The sequence below is a fragment of the Loxodonta africana genome, chromosome 19, assembly GCF_030014295.1.
Source record: "Loxodonta africana isolate mLoxAfr1 chromosome 19, mLoxAfr1.hap2, whole genome shotgun sequence".
NCBI classification, from domain to species: Eukaryota; Metazoa; Chordata; class Mammalia; order Proboscidea; family Elephantidae; genus Loxodonta; species Loxodonta africana.
The window spans coordinates 22,965,348-22,988,941 of record NC_087360.1 but is presented as its reverse complement, the minus strand read 5'-3'; the positions used below and the strand labels follow the sequence as shown (position 1 = coordinate 22,988,941).

General features: G+C 48.4%; 1 protein-coding gene across 1 annotated transcript in view; it reads left to right on the top strand.

Moving 5' to 3' along the window:
* The first annotated feature begins 685 nt into the window (after window positions 1-685).
* Window positions 686-23,594, top strand: part of UPB1 (beta-ureidopropionase 1) — a 47,996-nt gene continuing 25,087 nt past the window's right edge. The window contains exons 1-4 of the mRNA XM_023559196.2: window positions 686-853; window positions 7,044-7,215; window positions 9,634-9,721; window positions 22,779-22,873. Of these exons, the coding sequence (XP_023414964.2) occupies window positions 750-853; window positions 7,044-7,215; window positions 9,634-9,721; window positions 22,779-22,873 (459 nt within the window). The 5' untranslated portion in view covers window positions 686-749. The remainder of the gene's footprint in view (window positions 854-7,043; window positions 7,216-9,633; window positions 9,722-22,778; window positions 22,874-23,594) is intronic.

Below are 23,594 nucleotides of genomic sequence, written 5' to 3'. Positions count from 1 at the left end.
ACTCTCTGTTGCCCCATTGCTGACCTCGCAGGGAGACCGGTCAGGCTTTCTCCCAGGTGGGCGGCCAGCAGGGCCGGCTCTGGAGCAATAATCCTCTGACGCGACAGGCTCTGGAAACCGGCCCCCTCCTGCCGCCGGTTGGCGTGGGGGGCCTTGCCAGGGGCTGCCCCTCTGCTGGGGAGGCAGAGGTTGAGCGGGAATGGGCAACAGGGGCCGATCAGCGACTGCAGCGTTCCGCTCGGACACCCCCAGCCTCCTGGAGGCACGCCCGGCCCCCGCCGCCGCTTCTTCCGGTGCCGTGCCGGCAGGCAGCCCTGGCGGCTGAGGGGAAGGGGCAGAGGCGAAGGTGAGCGAGTGGGCGCCCTGGGGCGGCTGCAGGCGGCCGGGGGCCCTGACTCCGCCGGTGAGCGACGGTGCCGGCGCGGCCTGGGCCAGACGATCCACTGAGGCGCGGGAGCAGGGCCGGCGGGTCCGCGGAGGGGGCGGTCCTGTCCGTGGAGGGGGCGTGTCCAGGCGCGTGCGGCCGAGGCGCGAGGGCACGGGGCGGTCCAGTCCGCGAGACTCTGGAGCGCTGATTGGCTGCGCGTCCGGAGGCACGAGGAGGGGGCGTGTCCGCACAGCAATCCCCGCTCCCCCATCTCCCCCACTCTCCGTCGAGGGCGCGTGCGCGGGCCTGGCTGCCTGCTTCACCCGAGGGCAAAGGGCTGAAAGTTCTGGCCTGGACATCGGGCTTGTGCACACCAGGCAGCATGTCGGGGCCTCAGTGGGGGTCGCTGGAGCAATGCTTGGAGCAGCACCTGCCGCCCGCAGACCTTCGGGAGGTGAAACGTATACTCTATGGCAAGGAGACCAGGTCTGGGGCTCACAGGCTGAGTTGGGGGGTCCTGGGCCCACAAAGCGTGGGTCTGGGGGACCAAGGGGAGGGCTTCAAGGTTTGGGGGATTCTGAGGTGGGGCAATAAGCTCCTGAGTGGGGCATCGAGACTACAGGGACTTGACGGGCTCCAGGGTGCTCAGGGACTGCAAGACCAGTGTAACCTTTACAAGCTACTTACCCCCCACCGTTCCCTGGAACCGAAAGGGACAGGTCAGAGTTTACTCTCCTGGGCATTCTCTTTGGCCACCCAGCCCTTCTCCCAGCGGAATGAGCAGCGTCCTCCCTAGAGTCAGTGTTTGGAGGACCCATGCATGGCCCAGACTCAGCGGAGTCAGTTCCTTCAGCCAGAGCCCCCACAGGTATGTGGAGTGTCCATATCCAGCACCCCTACCAGCAGTGGCCCGACCTCTGGAGGACCCTTAGGGGTAGAGGCAGGCTAAACCTGGTTGGAGAATGAACCAGGCTTCCTTCCCACTGGCTGGCTCCCTGCGTGAGTTACCAGCTTTGAATGTAAACGTCTTTCCACTCCAGCGAATCTCACTAGGGTGTTTCCTTGTTGTTGGTTAGTGTGGAATTGACCCTGACTCACGGCGACCCCTGTGTACAGAGTAGAATAGCTCCATAGGGGTTTCAGGGCTGTGACTTTTCAGAAGCAGATTGCCAGGCCTGTCTTCTGAATGCCTATGGGCGAGTTTGAACCGCCATCTTTTCAGCCAGTAGTTGGGCACTTAATGGTTTGTGCCAATACAAAGCTGGAAGAGACCTCTCTCTTTACTCTTGTTTTCTCTTCAGTGCATTCTCCACGCAGCAACCAGAAGGATCGCTGAACATGTAAATCATATTCTGTGGCTCCTTTGCTTAATTAAAACCCTACCATGGCTCCTAGAATGATATTCAAATGCCTGGCCCCGCCTGCAGGGCCCTGCGGTCTGGCTCCTGATTTGTCTACTTCCACTTCCCACAATCCAGCCAGAGTGCACACTTCATGACCTTGAGGCAGTGACCTTGCGGCTTATCTATAAGAGGGTGTTGACTGGAGTTACTGCAAACCTCAAACCCACAGATGTTTTCACAGCTAGTGGGTAGTAGAGGTGGAAGAACTGCCTTTGGAATGATGGTTGAAAGGACTCTTCACACCCAGAGGGTAGGGGCTGGATGATGTTCAAGACCCTCCCAACGCTCTCCCCAGGACTTCTCTGGTACTTTCTTAGAGTTGGGGCATCCAAAGAAGGTATCTTAAAACAATGAGTGTCTCAGCTTCCAGGGCTGGGAATGAGTTTGTTTTAAGGGTAAAGTGGGCATGTTCTCCTGGGTGAGAGAAGTGGTGGGGAGAGTTTCTGGGGGTCAGGGAGAGGTAAAGCAAAGGAATATTAGGAAAAGAGAAATAAGTTTCCCACCCAGGAGACCAGCTGGGCACATTCTGGAGTAGGGCTAAGGCCAGGCCAAGGACTACCTTGCTAAAGGGATTTTGTCTAAGTAGCCGAATAGCTCCGGGGGGTAGGTATCATCATGGGCAGTGAGGTGGGAGTCAGCTCAGTGACCAGTGACAGGCTAGGTGCACAGTAACCCAGTGAGTGGCTCCCCTTTCCTATCTTTTTCCTACTCTCCTTTCTTGGCTCTGTGCCACTCAGCACTTGCCCCTTCCAGGTTTTACCTTTAGGATATAAAGCTTTGTACTTGCGCAGTCCTTGTGATTAGATGAGATTTGTCTATGAACTGGGCTGTGAACTAAAGATAGAAAGTTATTTAAAAAAAAGCAAACAGTTGCTGTGGACTGTGACTCATGGCAACCCTATGTTTGTCAGAGTAAAACTGTGCTCCACAGGAAATAGAAAGTTATTAATCATTTAAAAATTTCTTCTCCCTCTGAGTGGTTCAAATGGTTAATGCGCTCAGCTACTACCTGAAAGGTTGGAGGTTCGAGTCCGTCCAGAGGCACTTGGAAGAAAATCCTGGGGATCTAATTCTGAAAAATCAGCCATTGAAAACCCTGTGGAACACAGTTCTACTCTGACACACGTGGGGTCACCATGAGTTGGAGTTGACACGACAATAGCTGGTACTTGGTCTCCCACTGAACTCCTGTGGATTCCTCAAAGCCAGATTTGGACATGTCACCTCTGGGAAGTCCTGGTGGCTCTGGAGTCCTCAACCCCTCTCTGGACTCACACTGTGCTCCACAGCCTCTCCTGATTACTTGTGCCCAACCAAAAGGAAACACTAGTGAGTGTTTGCTGAGTGAATTAGTTAAATCGGCCTTGCCTTAGCCCCAAAGAATATCATTCTCAGTTTTAAGACAGTCTGAACCAGGAAGCATTCATTCACTCAACAAACATGGCCTGAGCACTTGTTTTTGTCTTACTTGTCTCTGTACTTCAATCACTTGTTTTGGGCTTGAGGTACAGAGATGAGTAAGCATGATTCCCACTCTCAAGGGCCTTCCTTTTTCTGGAGGAGACTAGCTGATGACTGCCCTAGGTGTGAGAGGACACAAGGAGGCTGGCGGGAGCTTATCATTCAGAGGGGGGACCAGGAGGGGCATGGGGGCTGGAGGGAGCTTACCCCTGTGGGGTGGCAGGCCAGGAAGGCCTCCCAGAGGTGGCAGTGTTTGAGCCGTAACCTGAAGACGACAGAGGATTTAGTTTAGGGACAGGAAGGGCTTCAATATTCCTCGCCAAGCCCCTAATACCAGGGGACCTGCCCATTCAGGACTGTGGGTGTGAGACATGGGTCATGGAGAGCTGTCCCAAGAGAGGAGGCATGGGGTGCCGGGCTGGATCCTGGGGGCTCTGTGTCATGCTGGGGCCACAGGACTGTTCCCTGAACATGGGGAGCCTTTGAAGATTTGCCTGGTGGGAATGGACTGGAAAAAAGTGGGTGAAGGATGGGGAGCCTAAAGCAGACAAAGTCCTGCAGGTGGAGAGGAGCAACGTTCCGGGGGCCCCAGGTGGTGGGCGGACAGACAGTGTGGACCCACCTGGGGTGGCGAAGGAGGCCAAGATCATGCCTGGCTTCTGCTTGGACATTGGGGGCTGGCAGGCTAGTTTAAGGAGGGACACTTTTAGGGAAGGATGATGAGTTCAGCTCTGTACACGATGAGTTTGGGGTGCCTTTGGCATCCCCAAGTGGAGGGTCCAGTGGCTGTTGGCTGTGTGGAGGTGGCCTTGTGGAGAGATCAGGCTTGGGAGTTGTTGACCAGAGGTATCATTCCAGGTGGTGGAAGGGGTACAGAACAGGAGAGGAAAGAAGTGTCAAGTGACACAGAGATATCTAGGAGGATGAGACAGCAGGGAGACCACTGGCTTTAACAGCTAGAAGGCTGGTGACTGGGTCCCCAGCAGTTGCCCAGGTTGGAAGTGGGAGCTAGAGCACAGGGGACTGAGGGGAAGTTTGTCCGGGGAGTACCTGAGGTAACAACAGGGACACGTGCAGAGAAGGGATTGTCTTTCACCCCTCCTCTGTCTCTCTCTGTGTCTTCCCCCCACCCCCCATTTCCCTCTTTATCTTTTCCTCCCTTACTTTCTTTTCCCCCCTCTTTCTTTCTCTTTCTGTTTTTATCTCCATCTACCCTGTTCATCTTCCTTTTTCTTTCTTTCTTTCTCCCTCCCTCTCTCTCCCTTTTCCTCTCTCCTTCTTCCTTCTTTTCCGTTTATTAGTGGAACAGACTCACACAGCTTTCAGAGTGGCTGCGGTAGGTCTGTGCACAGTGACAGGGAACGATGTCTGGGCTATATGTATGGCGGAGTAAAAAGGGCCCGTGGAAGACCAGAACATACAGAACATACAGAATGGCATAGAACATACAGAACGGCATAGCAGAACACACACATAGAAAAATACTATGTGTGAAAATAGAAAATAGAAAAATAAGAGGGGCTGGCCTCTGGGGTTGGTGACTGGGGCTTAGAGGTGGGGAAGGGAACTTTTTTTTTTTCATTTTCTCCCCTTTTCCACTGATTGATCCCCCCTGCCACGAGCATGTATCACTTTTCTAGCAAAGCTCTAGTTTTAAGTATTTAAAATCCTGATGAGGCCGCAGAAGTGAGACGTTGCTGATGAGGCAAGCGCACAGCTCCTCTGGTGGGCATGGTGGGTCCCGGAGAAAGGCCCGGGAGGTACATAACACAGGGGGTAGGGCTGGGCCAGGAAGGGCCAGGCCTCCCTCTGTAGTCAGAGTGAGGCTGTGAGGGGCCGGGGGGCTGAAAACTGATAAGGGGCACAGAAAGGCTTGGTGTGCTTGCAGCTCATGCGCTAGTCCCTCTTCTGGGCTGTGATGGGTTTGGTCCCCTTTGGTGGGCACCCCACGCATTTATTGAATGAGTCTGCACAAAGTGTAGCTCAGGCTAGGTTCCCGAAATCTAAACGGGCGGGATGCAGTGCTGGAACACCTGGATGACAGGAGACATGGCGGCCTTGTCGGCAGGACCTGGATGGTAGATGGGTGCCGAGGAGAGGTAGGTGTCCCAGGGATTCTGTGAGGGAGGGGCAACCCGAATGAGGCAGTCTGCAGGGAGCCAGAAGGCCCAGGTGGTGCAAATGGTGAATGCTCACTTGGCTGCTAACAGAAAGGTTGGAGGTTCAAGTCTTCCCTGAGGCACCTTGGAAGAAAGGCCTGGTGATCTACTTCTGAAAAACTAGCCATTGAAAACCCTGTGGAGCGCAGTTATACTCTGATACACAGGGGGCTGCCCTGAGTCAGAGTCGATGGGATGACGACTGGTTTTTTGGTTTGGCAGGGAGCTGGGACTAGAAGGGTAGGCAGCCCCAGGGGTGGCGATCGCACTTGTAGACTGCTGGCCACGAGATGGGGTTTGAGTATTTGGAATGACGGTGGTGGAAGAAAGGTGGGGAGAGGATAGTGGACGGGGGGACAGTTACAGCATCTCCATTTGACATCTTGCTGGAGTGAGACATGGGTTTGGTTTTTTGTGGGAGGTGAGACAAGGCAAGGCCAAGGGGGACAGGACTCACCGGAACCATTACCAAAGGGTGGTATGGCCCACCTGCAGGCCCCGGTGCACCCTCAGGCCCAGGGGAGGATAACCACGTGGAGCCTATTTCCCAGGGCTGGCTGGGAGCGTGCAATTACAGTTACTAGAAAGCTACTGTGTGTGTCCCCATCTGATGCTGTCCTGGGGTGGGGGATGACCTCTGAGGCAATCTCTGCTGACCAAGGCGGGGGGGTTGCGCAGTGTGGGCACCGCTGCTGTTTGTAACCCGCCGATCAAATTGAAGGCAAGCTGGTTGTCAGGGGTGGAACTGAACCGGAGCTGTCAGGGGGCGGTTCAGAGCACAGGGCTGACAGGGCTGTGATTTTGAAAGGAACGTCTCTGAGAGAGTGATTTAAGGTGGGAGCAGAGTGTTATTATTAGATCACAGCTGTCAGGTTACCTTTGATGTATTCTCAGGGTATTTCATAACCACCTCTCCCTTAGATGGGAGGCCTTCCTGGCCAGGGGACATGTCCTGGGACTCTTGTGTTGTTCACTCGGGGGCCGAGCAAGCAATGGGTGTTAGGAAGTATTTGCTGCTTGATGAGAGGTTTTGTAGATAATCTACTTGACTTTGCTAACAAACCATCAGCCAGGATGAACACTGGGGCCTTTGGTCTGATGGCTGAAGTGGGGGTGACCTACCCAGCATCAGGCCAATGGGGGCCACATTTCAGAAGCAGCAGCCAGGCAGTGGGGTCTCTGAGACTTACAGTCCTAGTGGGGTATAGCCACAGGATGCTTCTAAGCCACGTGTTCCTCATCTTCCATAGCCTGTCCTGTCCCCACACCCTGCCCTTCCCCCAGGCTCAGCACAGCCCTCGGAGACTAGTTCTTACATAGTTTTGGAATCAGTTCCCCCTCTCTGTGCTGACTACTGGGACTTGAATTCCTGCCTTCATCTCAGCACCTCAAAATGCCAGCCTCTCTTGACTGGCTGCCCTGCCTCCTGCTGCCCCTCTGCCAGTCTTCACCATGCTGCCTCCCTAGAAAGTCCAGGCTTGTCAGTGTGCTGTTCACCATGCGGCTCCCCCACCTTGGCCCTCACCCTGACCTGCTGCAGCCCCCGCCTCCTCACCTCTGAATGAAGGCCACACAGTGAGGAGGGAGAGGGTGGTTTTAAACGTGGCAGATCTCATCAAAACCATCTCCCTTCTTCTCTCCTGCCCACTTCAGGAAGCTCAACCTGCCCAGTGTGGCACTGGACGAGGCCTCTGCAGGGGACTTTGAACTGCAGGGGTATGCCTTTGAGGCAGCCAGAGAGCAGCTGAGACAGCCACGCACCGTGCGCGTGGGGCTGGTGCAGAACAGGACCCCGCTTCCCGCGGATGCTCCGGTGGCTGACCAGGTGCACCTCTTTGACCATAAATATGTGAGCCTGGATGTGGCCCTAATCTTTGTTGTGAACCTGTCCATTGTCCCTGGCTGGTTGCCTCTGCCCCCACCCCCCAGGCGGCAGCACAGCACCCATGGTGATCACAGGGATGGCTTCCACCCTGGCTGGCCTGCCATCTGGCCTGCATCTCTGCTTGTTATCATCTGGCTCTTACCCCTTTGCCTTTCTCTCATCCCTCACTGTCCTCCCCACCGTCCCCTCTTCTCCTCTGCTGATGTTGATCTGAAGTTCCATTTACCAGCTGGGGGGTGCGCTTTTGGCGGCTGGTGCTGTGTCCACAGGACTCTGCCTTAGTCTCCTGCCAGCCTACATAGGGCTGGGCCATCTGTGTTCCTGGTTAAGCCGAGGTAGAGGCGGGGACACACGCTACCTAGAATGGTCAGCTGACGGTGCCTGCGGGGCTACAGGGGTATGACGGGCATCCCTGTGACCTTATAGGTGGTGTACAAGTATAACAGATGCATCTTGTATTTCCCTAAGGAAACATGTTGTCACAGATGCAGGTGGTTTGTTTTATATGCTTCTCACCGTGTTCTTCCAGCTGCCTAAACCTTCAGGGCTTTCTCTTCAGAGGGCTCCTCAGATGTAGTATGCTAGAGAATTCTTAGGTATTCCGAGACACGGGAGGTCTGATGGCCCTGTCTTGCTTTTCTTGGAATAAAAGGTTTCTGGCCCCTGCGTGGTGCAAACAGTTTGCACTCGACTTGGCGGTTCAAACCCACCCAGTGGCACCACGAAAGACAGGCCTGGCGATCTGCTTCTGTTAAGATTACAGCCAATAAAACCCTGTGACTTCTTAAAATCAAACAATAGTTTAGCTTAACTAGTGAAGAATGTCTGCCTTGAGCATTGAGCTCTTTTAAGAGCTATCTATACGGGATCAAACTGACAACAACAACTTGAACGATTAGACAGGAACCTTAGGGGGCAGTGAGCTTATGTTAATGGGAGAGGAACAACTTGGAAAAGTAGGGTGAGAATGGTTACACAACTCGAAGAATGTAATCAGCGTCACTGAATTGTACATGTAAAAAAAAATAGGAACTGTCAAATTGGTGTATGTTTTGCTGTGTATATTCTCAGCAATGACAACAACAAAAAAGCCCTGTGGAGCAGTTCTACTATGTAACACGTGGGGTTGCCACGTATTGGAGTCGAGTTGATGTCAGTGGGTTTGGTTTGGGTTTTTTGGTTCTCAATTCCTTTTTTTGTGTTTGGATCAGCTGTTTATGAATATATCTGGTAAAGCAGAGGGTTCGCAAAAATGAGGGAAACCTTATGTGAGATGAACTGACAACAATGGATTCACACATACCAAGGATTGTGAAGATGGTACAGGACTAGGCAGCATTTTGTTCTGTTGTATATGAGGTCGCAGTGACAACCACCAGCATTCGGATTATCAGGGATTAGGGGCAGGATGTCGTTCTCGCCCCCACAGCACCTAGAATGCTTTGCACTGGCAACACCGAGCAGATGTGTGCGTGCTCTCATGGCTGGGGCTCTGTCCACCGAACCCTGGAGCCCTCACATGGACAGCCACACCGGGAGAGAGACAGAATATAGAAGAGTTTGTGCTCTGAATTCTCAGCCTGATTCTGTTGGTTGTTCTTTGAACAAACACTTCTAAATCTCTCCTGGGAGCCAGGCAGCATGGTGGGGACACAGAGAAGATCAGAATGCTTTTTTCCTGCCCCCAAGGAGCTTGTGGGGCATGGGAGTGGCAGGCAAGGGACAGACAGTGACAGCACCATGGGACAGCACTGCCGCAGGATGCAAAAGCCTGGGAGCACCAGTCACCCCAAGACTCAGCCTGCTGAGGATGGGAGGGTTGGGAGGGTGGGTGGTGTGGTCGGGGAGGATTGGAGTCAAGGGTGGGGTGGGGGGAGAGAGGACACGTTCCTGCAGAGTGCTTAGCACACATCAGGCACTTGGGAGAATAGAAGTGGCAGGACAAGGGTGCCCAAACCCATGGGTGCAGGATGGTGGAAAGGGCTGCATCCGGGGCAGAGGGAGGGCTAGCCAAGGCCATGAGCACAGGGTGCTGTGGCCCCACTGTGTGTGGACCCTGATTGCTATAAGTGACACATGTCCTCTCCTCCACACCTCTCAGCAACCTCAGGTGGTGTTCTCCCCATTTTGCAGGTGAGGAAACTGAGGCTCACAAAGACTGCTAGCCAGCATCCAAGTGCCCACCTCTTATTGCAGATTTTTGCCCTAATGAAAGAATCAAGCATCAGAACCTCCCTACCCTACTCACCATCATGCACCTGGTCGGGGGTTGGGCGTTTCCTGTGTGTTGAATGAGCTCCTAAAAATGGCCTTACCAGTAGAACTAAACTGGGTTTAATCCTCGCTTTCCTTTGTCAGGTCTCCGCCCTTCACAGACGAATTGAGGCCATCACAGAGGTGGCAGCCATGTGTGGAGTCAACATCATCTGTTTCCAGGAAGCTTGGAGTAAGTCTTTGTGGTGCTGCTTTCTCTGCCACCTTCAAACAACAGTGTATTATCTCCATATTGTCAAGAGTGTCTGCTACCGATTTTTATAAACATTTCCTTTCTTTTCTCATCCCTAGAAAAATTCTTTATCAATAACACCAGGAGCCTAGGTAGCCCTCGCATGTGCCCCAGTCTGTGGTCTGGTCCTACCACTTCTGCCTACTGAATGATCTGAGTCTACTCATTCCTCCCTACCTCTTCAGCACTGCCCTGAACCAAACCACCATCAGCTTCCCCTCAGCTTTTGTGATTGCCTTGTCTTGTGGGGGGGGTTATTTTAAATAAGTATAGAAATGCTCAGGCTTGTCATAATAAAGTCATTTAGTTTATCGTAAGGTAGTCATGGCATGGAGCACAGGCAAGACTCCAAGACATTCATGTAGACCTGGAGAATTGGGGCAGGGTAAAGGTAGTCCAAGAATTAAATCCAAATCTTCAGCCGTCAGGTGTTTACCTTTGACAAGTAGTCTCGGGAGGAAGGTTTGACCAGTGGCTCGTCCTCCGGTGGATGTCCCTCATAGCTGGGGTCCAAGGTCAGTGGCTGTGGGCAGAGCCTGGCAGTATCTCAGTCTTCGGAGAAGGTCAGAGTCTCAGTGGACAGAGTTGTTCTACTTTTGCCTTGCTCTTGTTGGAAGAGCAAAGCCCAGAGTTTGGGTTCAGTCCCTCTGGTCTGGTATGGGGAAGGACCAGCTCACACAGCATCAGGGTGACTCACATCACAGGTTCATGATCAGGTGCACACTGGGGTGCGTAACATGATAAACTAAGGACTGTGCCACATCATATCAAAGTCAAGCAGGTGTATAAGGTAGCTAAATATATTAAAAATTAGGACAGAAAAGTTGCTTTTCAGTTTTAGATTGTTTACAGCTTAGCTTAAATGCCCAAGTCACACATTACCTATTTCACACATGTAATTTGGGGTCACTACATAAGCATACATTACCTGCCTCCAACTGGCACCTGCGCCCTCCGGTCTGGGCCCTGCTAATTTGCTCTCCACACCTTATGGGAATAATCGCTGCTGCCGTCTGTGCCTTCCCACCTCTGCAGCCTCATCTCTGCTGAGCTCAGCCACAGCACCTACTGTTGCCTCTGCCTGCAATGCTCTCCCCTCCCACAGCCTTGTTAACCGTGCTCAACCCTCAGGTCTCCACTCAGAACCACCTCCCTAGCTAAAGTTGAGTCCCCTCCTGGCATCATGTACCTTTTGTTTATTTTTTTGTATTTTTATCAATGTTATTCATGCTCATGGTTTAGAGTCAAATGAGTCTACAAAGTCTGTTACGAAAAAAGTATTTATCCTCCTCACCAGAGTCTTTGGATTTCCCTTTGCTCTGTGGTGGTTTCCTGACTTTTCTGCTTTGCATCATCTGTGGACTCCTCAGTGTGGATGAGGATAGTATTTGTTCTTCTCTCCTCCTACCCCCTACACACACATGGACCCTTCCCGTTCCATCCCTCATCTGTTCTCTGCCAAGCCACTTTGTAAGCTTTGATTTCTTTTCCTGAATAACCTTCTTTTCCCTGAAGTTGGCTTTGTTTCCTACATACTTGCCACAAAGTCAATCCCAAACTTTATTCTGGTTTCCTAAATTCTCTTAAACAGTCTACCCATTTTACCTCCTTAAAGGAACCTGTCCTGAACCTTTTGAGCCTTCTGACCGCTCTCATCTGAATGAGCTGCCCCTTCTACTGTCTGCACAAATGTCATCCTGGGATTTCCTTTGACCCATCATCTTGGGGAGTCCCCCTGCCTCGCTCTTGAGTTTCTTCTGTCTCACATCTTCCTCTTTCTTGGTTTAAGCCCTCATTTTGGTGGAGTAGTTCTCTAAGAAATAACACGTAGAAGGTAAATTTCTTGAGACTTTGCATGTCTGAGAATATGTTCCTTCTACTCTCAAAAGTGTTTGATAGTTTGGCTGGGTATAGAATTCTAGATTAGAAGTACTTTTCCTTCAGAAGTTTGACACGTTGCTCCATTGTCTTCTAGCTCTGGATATTGTTGAGCAGTCCTAAATCATTTTGATTTCTGATCCATTGTATATTAACTGTTTATGCTTCTCTGGAAGATTCTAGGATCTTCTTTTTCTCTAATACTCTGAAATTTCATAATGATGTACTGTTGTGTGTATCTATCTTAATCCATTCTGCTAGACACCCAGTGGGTCCTTTCAGCCTAAAAACTTGGGTCCTTCAGGTCTAGGAAATTTTCTTGTATTGTTTCACTGGTGATTTTTGCCCCTAAATTTTCTCTCTCCTCTTCCCATTATTCCATTTATTAGGATGTTGCAACCCTGGACTAGTTCCCTAACTTTCTTATGTATTATGTCCTATTTTCTTTCTCTTTGTAGTCTTGCTCAATTTTATGAGAGATTTCATCTAATTTGTCATTTAGTCCTATTAATTCTTTCATTTCTGCTATCATACTTTTAATTTACAAGAGTTCCTTTTGGTGGTCTACAAATTCCTATTCTATCACATCTTGTTCTAGTTTCATGGTTGCAATATTTTCTCTTTAAGGATAATTAATATTACATAATATATATTTTTTCTCCCTACGTAGTCCCTACTTCAGATTGGTCTTTTTTTTCCTTTCCTAGTTGTCTGCTTATATTTTAATAGCTAGAAATTAAAGAGTTGATGGCAAATTCTGAGTGTGTGGAGGGCCTCATCCTCTGAGATTCCTTACAGGATGGTCTGGTGCAGCTGTTTGTTAGGTAATCCATGTTGCTGGTGTCTTCAGGTCATTATTTTCAGGCTGCTCACGTTCCCAGAGAAGAAAAGTCTTCTAATCTCCTGCCAAGAAGGAAGAGGACTGGGCCCCAGTGTGCTGATGTTTACTCAATCTTTCTTTCTTGACACATCCCTCTTTGTCATCCAGGCTTTTCCAAGGCCAGAGACCCTCTGTGGAACGCTCTCTGGAGAATGAGCCTCTAGCCGTCTCTAGGGGGAAGAGGCAAGTCTCTATTCCTAGAGTGGGGGAAGGGTCTGGGCATCAAACTGCTTAATCAGACTCCACCAGTCCTCCTTGTTTAACCCCCTCTCACTTCTCCACCTTCAGGCGTACACAGGGCTTTGGCTGCCTGAGCTCTGGGGTCTGTGGTGGCCTTCTCGACTGCTGGGGACTCGGTGTTCAGATCAGCCGAGATACATACCTGTATCGCCCTGCTTGCCAGATTTCATATTTTGTTGCTGGTCTCCTCTCTCAACGCCCCACCTTTGTTTATACCTTTACATAAAAATCCCTTTAGTATTGGCGGGGTTTCAGGAAAGAGCAAAGACTTATGTCCAATCTGCCATCCGCCGTCTCCACAGATGTCCGTGTCATTTTTTATGTTTCTTGTTAGAACTGTATTTCCACTCTTGTTTGCGTGACTCTTGATTTGTCTGCCTTCTCAGTGCCTGCATTTTTTGTCTGTCTTTCCCATCCCTACTCCCCACTGCTTTTATCGTTAGTGACAACAACCTCTGGTTTATGGCGGGCACTACAAAATACCTACTGGATTGTTCAACCAACTTCTTCCCTTTCTTGGGCCTGGAAAACTGCTCATCCCTCAATACCTAGAACATTTGCCCCTCCTTTGTGGGGCCCTGGGGGCTCTCCTACTTGCAGCCATACTGAGTTATAAATCGTCCCCTTCCCTCTAGAGCAGGGCCAGTCTGAGTCTGGAGACTGACTCCCCCTCTTGCTTGAAAACGCCATGGTGGTTGGGACTCTGCAGCCAGCCTCACCCGGCCCCAGTCCACAGCCTTCTTCTGTGAGTTTGTTTACATTACAGAGCTTGTGTAAACAGGAAGAGAAGACATTAAAATGGAGATGGAGAAATTTGGAACAAAATGGAGAAATGGGAGGTTTTATTCCCTTGGGGCACTTGAGTCTCTGCTAAGGTTCTAAAAGCTGAGAATTAATGGTCATTAACAGACATTTTTAACAGACATTTTTGTTATCAACAGCTTTTTTTTTTTTTTGGCTTCCTTAAAATAGTTAATCCCTCTTCCCAGAGGCAAGCCTGAGGCATCCTGAGCCAGGCCCCCAAGCTGTTGTTGGCAGCAACTGCTGTCCACTTACCTGTGTGTGTGGGGCGGAGGGGGGGCGGATAGTGGTGGTAATGCTATTGGTGGCACCTTCTTTCTGGCACAATTTTAGGACCAGGTGTCCTGAGGCTGGAAGGAAGTGGAGACTGAGGCTTCTCTTCCTTCTCTGTGAAATGAGGTCAGTCACACCTGCTTCACCGGGTGTCACAGGAGGAGCTGCTCATTACCAGGCTTCTCACGGTGCCTGGCATGAGGGGGGTATTAGGGAAATGGGGGCCACTTTTACTACCACCTGGAGTCCCTGAGTGTACAAACGGTGAACAGGCTCAACTGCTAACCAAAAGATTTGAGGTTCAAGTCCACCCAGAGGTACCTCCAAAGAAAGGCTTGGCAATCTACTTCTGAAAGATCAGCCATTGAAAACCCCACGATGATAGCGATAATGGTTACAAAACATAAAGAACATAATCGCCACTGAATTATACATGTAGAAATTGTTGAATTGGCAAATGTTTTGTTGAGTTTGTTTTTACCACAGGAAAAAAAAAAGTTAAAAACCTGTGGTGCACAGTTCTACCCTGGTGCACATGAGGTCACCGTGAGTCGGAATCCACGTGACAGCAGCTGGTTTTTTATTACCACAAACAGGCCGCACCTCATGCCACAGCCAGTTGCAGCAGCACCCAGTCCCATCGTGGTGCTTCCTGCAAGTCTTAGCGCAGGTTACTCAGAACGTGGACCATGGCTGCTCTTGCTGGGCTGCCAGCAGGTGTACCCTGAAAGGAATGGCCTTGGGTTATTGTGAGAGGGAGATGCACAGTATCCTGCATTGGTCCAGACAAGGAATTGAGTAGTCCGAAGGAAGAGGAGAAGACAGGCAACCCAGTAGGAAATGGCCAAGGGTGTGACTGAGAACGCCCAGAGATAATCCAGAATGGCCAGTGGACAGGTGGCAAGGGGCTTACCTCACTAGTGATAAGGGAAATGATGACATGCCAGTTCCCACCATCAGATATTAAATATCTACAGATATTAAAGATATCCAAGAGTCCACATGTTGCAGATATTCCAAGCATGGCTGAGATCCTTGAACAACATTACACACAGACCAAGGTCCCTGGCCCCCTTCCCTCCCCCATTGCACTCCCTGCCCCGAGGAAGTAGCACTTTGAACCGGGTGTGCATGGGGGTGACAAACATGTCTGTACTGTCACTATATATATATGCCTCTACTGTTTAAGAAAAGGCAAACTAAAATCAGTTTAATGATTTTCGTGCTGTTTCTACATAGTACCTGCTTCTACTATTTTACTATTTCTCTGCTGAGAAATGCAGACATGTCCATACATATCATCACATTTAATCGTTTTGGCAACCATGTGACCTAGTTATTTCAGAAAGGAAGGTGTCGGTGTTTATTCTCATAGCTCATAAGTAGTGTAAACATGTACTGTGACTTTTGATTCTGTGGGTTTCTTCTCACTGTATCTCAATAGAGAGAATTTCTATTTGCAATTCAGAGAATATTTTATATTTGTTTTGGTAGCATAAATAGAGCCCTGAGCAATTGTCCTTTCTTTTTAATGTTTTACTGTGTTTTCAGTGAAGGTTTACACAGCAGTTTAATTTCCCATTCAGCAATTTCTAGACAAATCGTTCAGTGACATTGGTCACATTCTTCACAATGCGTGAACATTCCCATTTCTGTTCTGGTTGTTCCACTTCCATTAATCTAGTTATTTAGCCTGTTATTTAGCTAAAAGGTGACCTCAGGAGCTTGTTTCAGTTCAAGGTTTAAAGAGCATCTCAGAGTGAGCTTCTCGGAGCAAGTAGACACATGAGACTATGTGGGCAGCTCCTGCCTGGAGGGGAGATGAGAGGGCAGAGGGGGTCAGAAACTGGCCAAATGGACATGAAAACAGAGAGCGGAGGGAAGGAGTGTGCTGTCTCATTAGGGGGAGAGCAACTAGGACTATATAAAAAAAAAATTTTTTTTATATAGCAAGGTGTATTTAAATTTTTCTACGAGAGACTGACTTGATTTGTAAACTTTCACTTAAAGCACGATAAAAATAAAAAAAAAATAAGTATCTCAGAACAATAAAAGTCTCGAGGAGCCCTCCAGTTTCAAAGTCGGAATTTTTTAAGAATTTGAGGATCTGTTGCAGATTTTTCTCCCATTCTGTCGGGATCCATCTATTGTGGCCCTGATCAGAATGGCAGGTAATGGTAGCTGGGTACCATGTAGTTCTTTTGGTCTCGGGGTAGATGAGGTCGTGGTTCATATAGACTAGTCTTGTAGACTAGTTTTTTCTTCGAATCTTTTGTTTCCTCCTTTTTTTTTTTTTTTTGTTCTGGACTAGAGAGACCAATAGTTGTGTCCTAGATGGCCGTTTGCAAGCTTTTAAGACCCCAGACACTACTCGCCAAACTAGGGTGTAGAACATAAAGTATATTATGCCAATTGACCAATATATCCCACAAGACTATGGTCCTAAGCCTTCAAACCCAGAAAATCAATCTCGTGAGGTGTTTGGTTATATCTAAGAAGTATCCATAACTGTGCCCTCATGTGGTTTGTTACATATATGAATATATATGCATGCACACACATATATACATATACAAATGCATACACTTATATATGCACACTCGAGGTCATATTTTGGCTCTCGTGGACTTGCTCTGATTTTCTTCAGTTTCAGCTTGAACTTGCATATATGAGCAATTGATAGTCTGTTCCATAGTCAGCCCCTGGCCTTGTTCTGAGTGATGATACTGAGTTTTTCCATCATCTCTTTCCACAGATATAGTCAATTTGATTTCTGTGTGTTCCATCTGGCGAGGTCCATGTGTATAGTCGCTGTTTATGTTGGTGAAAGAAGGTGTTTGCAATGAAGAAGTCATTGGTCTTGCAAAATTCTATCATTTGATCTCTGGCATTGTTTCTGTCACCAAGGCCATGTTTTCCAACTACTGATCCTTCTTCGTTTCCAACTTTCACATTCCAATCGCCAGTAATTATCAATGCATCTTGATTGCATGTTGGATCAATTTCAGACTGCAGCAGCTGATAAAAATCTTTGATTTCTTCATCTTTGGCCCTAGTGGTTGGTGCATAAATTTCAATCATAGTCATATTAACTGGTCTTCATTGTAGGCATGTGGAAATTATCCTATCACTGACAGCGTTGTACTTCAGGATAGATCTTGAAACGTTCTTTTTGATGATGAATGCAACACCATTCTTCTTCAAAAACGGCTGCAGCAGTATATTGACAGGGAACTGCCAGAAATTCAGACTGGTTTCAGAAGAGGACGTGGAGCCAGGGATATCATTGCTGATGTCAGATGGATCCTGGCTGAAAGCAGAGAATACCAGAAGAATGTTTACCTGTGTTTTATTGAGTATGCGAAGGCATTCGACTGTGTGGATCATAACAAATTACGGATAACATTGCGAGGAATGGGAATTCCAGAACACTTAATTGTGCTCATGAGGAACCTTTACATAGATCAAGAGGCAGTTGTTCAGACAGGACAAGGGGATACTGATTGGTTTCAAGTCAGGAAAGGTGTGCGTCAGGGTTGTATTCTTTCACCATACCTAGTCAATCTGTATACTGAGCAAATAATAGGAGAAGCTGGACTATATGAAGAAGAACAGGGCATCAGGATTAGAAGAAGACTCATTAACAACCTGCATTATGCAGATGACACAACGTTGCTTGCTGAAAGTGAAGAGGACTCGAAGCACTTACTAGTGAAGATCAAAGACCACAGCCTTCAGTATGGATTGCACCTCAACATAAAGAAAACAAAAATCCTTACAACCGGACCAATGAGCAACATCATGATTAATGGAGGAAAGATTGAAGTTGTCAAGGACTTCATTTTACTTGGATCCACAATCAACAGCCATGGAAGCAGCAGTCGAGAAATCAAAAGACATATTGTATTGGGTAAATCTGCTGCAAAGGACCTCTTTAAAGTGTTGAACAGCAAAGATGTTACCTTGAAGACTAAGGTGTGCCTGACCCAAGCCATGGTATTTTCAATCGCCTCATATGCATGTGAAAGCTGGACAGTGAATGAGGAGGACCGAAGAATTGACGCCTTTGAATTGTGCTGTTGGTGAAGAATATTGGATATACCGTGGACTGCCAAAAGAACAAAGAAATCTGTCTTAGAAGAGGTACAGCCAGAATGCTCCTTAAAAGCACGAATGGCGAGACTGCGTCCTACATACTTTGGACATGTTGTCAGGAGGGATCAGTCCCTGGAGAAGGACATCATGGTTGGCAGGGTACAGGGTCAGCAGAAAAGAGGAAGACCCTCAATGAGATGGATTAACACAGTGGCTACAACAATGAGCTCAAGCATAACAACGATTGTAAGTATGGCTCAGGACCGGGCAGTGTTTCGTTCTGTCGTGCATAGGGTCGCTATGAGTCAGAACCAACTCGACAGCACCTAACAACAACAACATATATACGTACATATATATATGTACCTACACACATATATGGAAACCTTGATGGCGTCGTGGTTAAGAGCTATGGCTGCTAACCAAAAGGTCGGCAGTTCAAATCCATCAGGTGCTCCTTGGAAGCCCGAGGAGACAGTTCTACTCTGTCCTGTAGGGTCGCTATGAGTCGGAATCAACTTGATGGCAATGGGTTTAGTTTTTGTTTTTCATACACATACATACATAGATATGTACCTGCAGATATATTTTTTGGTTGTTGTTGCAAAATTATAAACCCTGGTGGCGTAGTGGTTAAGTGCTACAGCTGCTAACGAAGAGGTCAGCAGTTCAAATCCACCAGGCACTCCTTGGAAACTCTATGGGGCAGTTCTACTCTGTCCTATAGGGTTGCTATGAGTTGGCAATCGACTCGACGGCAGTGGGTTTGGTTTGGTTTATAGTAATTACCAAAAAGTCCCTTTTGCTTATGTACATCTTAGTGACTCATTTACCTTTGTCAAGCTATGTGCACTTTGCCCTCATTCAGTGTTAGCTTTCCCATCACCAGAAATAATAAGCATGTGCTGCTAACCAAAAGGTCGGCAGTTTGAATCGACCAGGCACTCCTTGGAAACCCTATGGGGCACTTCTACTCTGCCCTGCAGGGTCACTGTCACAGATTGAATTATGTCCCCTCAAAAATGTGTGTACCAACTTGGTTAGGCCATGATTCCCAGTTTTGTGTGGCTGTCCTCCATTTTGTGATTGTAATTTTATGTTCAAGAGGATTATAATAGGATTATAATATCACCCTTACCCAGGTCACATCCCTGATCCAATGTAAAAGAAATTTCACTGGGGTGTGGCCTGCACTACCTTTTATTTCTCAAGAGATATAAAGGAAAGGGAAGCAAGCAGAGAGGAGGACCTCATAGCACCAAGAAAGCAGCACCAGGAGCAGAGCGTGTCCTTTGGACCTGGGGTCCCTATGCCCGAGAAGCTCCTCAACCAGGGAAAGATTGAGGGCAAGGACCTTCCTCCACAGCCGACCAGGAGAGAAAGCCTTCGCCTGGAGCTGATGCCCTGAATTTGGACTTTCAGCCTTTTTTACTGTGAGGAAATAAATTTCTCTTTGTTAAAGCTATCCACTTGTGTATTCCTGTTACAGCCGCACCAGATAACCAAGACAGAACTTGGTACCGAGAGAGTGGGGTGCTGCTCTAACAGATACCTAAAATGTGGAAGTGGTTTTGAAACTGTGAATGGATAGAGAACCAGGAGCAGCAGAGAACCTGCAGTGGCAAAGAAGCTGCAGCAGCAGAGAACCAACAGCAGCAGAACCAAGAGACCAGCACAATACGGTGCTAGAGCTGACCGCAAGCCAGAGAGCTGAGTACTTGTGTGCAGGAGGCTTCCTGGTGGAGTGGGATGCCTCCGGGCACTTATGGGTAGAGGTACAGAGCTTTGGAACACTTGCCCCAGCAGGGCAGATGCAGGTGTGAATCCTGAGGAGCCGAGAGGCCAAGAAACCAGAAAACAGAAGCTGAAGATACAAGGAATACAAGAAACTGAGCTGCCTCAGTCTCAAAAGGTATGGCCATGACCTCAGGAGTTTCAAAGGGTGGAGCCGTGCCCTACGGTGTTTCTAAGGGTGGAGCTGCCACTAAGATGGAAGAGGAAAACAGTGCACCTAAAGCCAAGGGAGCAGAGTTGCTGTCCCAGTGAGCCTGGAAAGTGGTGCTGAAGCCGAGGGCTGAGGGGCTTCCACTCAGAATTCAGAGAGTATGGCCAATACCTAGAGGCTGGAGGGCAGGGCCATTGAGTAAATTGTCTCAGAGAACAGAGGATTATTTTCAAAGCATTAAGGGCTAATGTGTTCTGCTGACTTGCTTGGTGCTTGTTATTCCTTCTTTTCCTTGATTTTCTCTCATTTGTAGTGGTAATGTCTAGCTTGTGCCTGTTCTGCCATTGTACCTTTGGAATCAGATAACTTATTTTCTAGATTTCACAGATGAAGAGGAATTTTTGGATTTTGGGCTTGGGAGTTAAGACTTTTGCTATAATATGATGGGATGACTATGTTTTGCATGTTGCGAGGATGTGATTTTTTGGGGGCCAAAGGGTGGGATGTCATGGATTAAATTATGTCCCCCCAAATATGTGTGTATCAACTTGGTTAGGCCATGATTCTCAGTATTGTGTGGTTGTCCCCCATTTTGTGATTGTAATTTTGTGTTGCAGAGGATTAGGGTGGGATTGTAACACCACCCTTACCCAGGTCATATCCCTTATCCAATGTAAACAGGAGTTTCCCGGGGTGTGACCTGCACCACCTTTTATCTTTCAAGAGTTAAAAAGGAAAGGGAAGCAGGCAAAGAGGGGGACCTCATACCACCAAGAAAGGAGCACCAGGAGCTGATCTTGTCCTTTGGACCCAGGGTCCCTGTGGCTGAGAAGCTTCTCGACCAGGAGAAGATTGAGGACAAGGACCTCCCTCCAGAGCCAACCAAGACAGAAAGTCTTCCTCTGGAGCTGATGCCCTGAATTTGGACTTTTAGCCTTCCTTACTGTGAGAAAATAAATTTCTCTTTGCTAAAACCATCCACTTGTAGTATTTCTGTTAGAGCAGCACTAGATGACTAAGACAGTTGCTGTGAGTCAGAATCAACTTGATGGCAATTTTTTTTTTTTTTTTTTTTTAATCTAGAGAGTGAATACCCCTCTCCCCTCACCCACTCATCCCTGGCAACCACTGATGAACATTAAAAAAAAAAACATAAGGTTCTGTATATTTACCTATTTATGTCATTTAGTAAACATGGGAACATACAATATTTGTTTTTCTGCAGTTAGCTTATTTTTTTTAATAGTTTTTATTGTGCTTTAAGTGAAAGTTTACAAATCAAGTCAGTCTTTCACACAAAAACCCATATACACCTTGCTACACACTCCCAATTACTCTTCCCCTAATGAGACAGCCTGTTCTCTCCCTCCACTCTCTCTTTTCGAGTCCTTTTCGCCAGCTTCTAACCCCCTCCACCCTCTCACCTCCCCTTCAGGCAGGAGATGCCAACATAGTCTCAAGTGTCCACCTGATCCAAGAAGCTCACTCCTCACCAGCATCCCTCTCCCACCCATTGTCCAGTCCATTCCATGTCTGAAGAGTTGGGTTCGGGAATGGTTCCTGTCCTGGGGCAACAGAAGGTCTGGGGGCCATGACCACTGGGGTCTTTCCAGTCTCAGACCATTAAGTCTGGTCTTATGAGAATTTGGGGTCTGCATCCCACTGCTCTCCTGCTCCCTCGGGGGTTCTCTGTTGTGTTCCCTGTCAGGGCAGTCATCGGTTATAGCCGGGCACCATCTAGTTCTTCTTGTCTCAGGATGATGTAGTCACTGGTTCATGTGGCCCTTAGCTTATTTTTCTCAACATAATGTCTTCCAAGTTCATCCATGTTATAAGACCCTGAGCAATTTTCTTAACATAATTAAAATTACTATGGGTAAAAAAAAAAAAAAACAAACAATGTGTTTACTGATGCTTCTTAGTGAATGAGTCCCTGGTGGAATCTAGTCAGGCATTAGCTGTGGTGGAGTCAGCCCCCCGATTCATGGCAACCCCATGTGTTACAGAGTAGAACTCCTCCATAAGGTTTTCTTGGTTGTAATCTTTAGCAAAAAGAGTCCTGGTGGCAGAGTGGTTAAGCGCTCCCCTGCTAGTTTGAACCCACCAGCCTCTCTGTGCAAGAAAGATGTGGCAGCTGCTTCTGTAAAAAATACTACTGCCTTGGAAACCCTACTGGGCAGTTCTGCTCTATCCTGTGGGGTCGCTGTGAGTCAGAATCAACTTGATGGCAATGGGTTTGTTTGGGCTTAATCTTTAGGGAAACGGATTGCCAAGCTTTTCTTCCACGGTGCCACTGAGTTAGAACCACCAGCCTTTGGATTAGCAGCTGATCACGAACTGCTCATGCCACCCAGGATACTGGGAAGAATGCATTTCTCCTTGGAGGTGCATGTCCCGTCCAGTGGTACCCAGGCTTGGTGTGGGGTCATCAATGGGTGGCTTTCTTATTCCTGAAGAAGCCCTCCCGTCCTTGGGAGGAGGCAGTCATGATGGTGGAGTGCCGAGGGGCCCAGCACCGTCCTCAGTGGCCGCTGATACTTCTCCCAAGGAGTTCTGGCCGGCTGAGCTCTTACCACCTTGCAGGTAGGTGGGCCAGCAGCTGAGGCTCTGCTGGCCGGGAGCCACTTTTTGCTGTAGCGTTTGCAGTTGCTTTTTTAAGACTGTAGGAAGGACATTCAACCCAGCCCCTGATCCTGCCATGAAGCCCAGAAGAGTAGGGTCTGCCCAGTGCCCTAAGCCGGGATCGGGTCCAGGAAGCCATTTGCCCCAGCGCTCCTGAGGTCTTGTTCTTCTGTGGTGTCCCTTCCCCTACACTGCCAGGCTGAGGAGCCCGCCCAGAGCCATGAACGTTGGGTGTTATTCATGATTGTTTTTTCCGATTTCAGCTATGCCCTTTGCTTTCTGTACGAGAGAGAAGCTTCCGTGGACAGAATTTGCTGAGTCCGCGGAGGACGGGCCCACCACCAGATTCTGTCAGAAGGTAGAACATTAACTGAACATTAATGCCTCCTCCGAAAGTAGCTGCCAAACACGAGTAGGTTGCAGCCCACGGCCACAGCTGTCAGGTGTGGCTGTCCACCAAGGAAAACATACCAGCCTGGTGCTTGTTTTATAGATAAGACTATTTGCCACCTTTTTTTTAGTGTCCTTTCACTTACATTATAGCGTTTCAGGGTCGGAAGGGCTTTTAGTGGCTTTTTGAGGCGAGGGACCTGAAGCCCAAATGGGGTGGCCTGGGATGACACCTACAGGTTCTACAGCCAGCGAGTCATAGAGCTGCTCCTTGGGAACTGAGGATGTCTAAATCTATATCCAAAGCTTTACTCGATTATTTTACCATTTGCTTGAGCTAGTAGCCTGTCTCATCAGGGCAGAAATTGGTTTTGATTTTTCTTAATTAAAACCTCCTAACAATTTTTTTTTTTTTTTTTAACACACGTCATATGCTCCCATTTATACGAAGTGTCTAGAATAGGCAAATCCAAAGAGACAGAAAGTAGTTGCGTAGGGCTTGGGGGAAGGACTGCTAGGTCTTCTTTTTGGGGTGGTAAAAACGTTCGAAAATTAAATGGTGATGGTTGCACAACTCTGTGAATATACTAAAAACCACTGCATTGTGCACTTTCAAAGAATAAATTTTATGGTATGTGAATTTGGTGGTAGAGTGATTAAGAGTTATGGCTGCTAACCAAAAAAGGTCA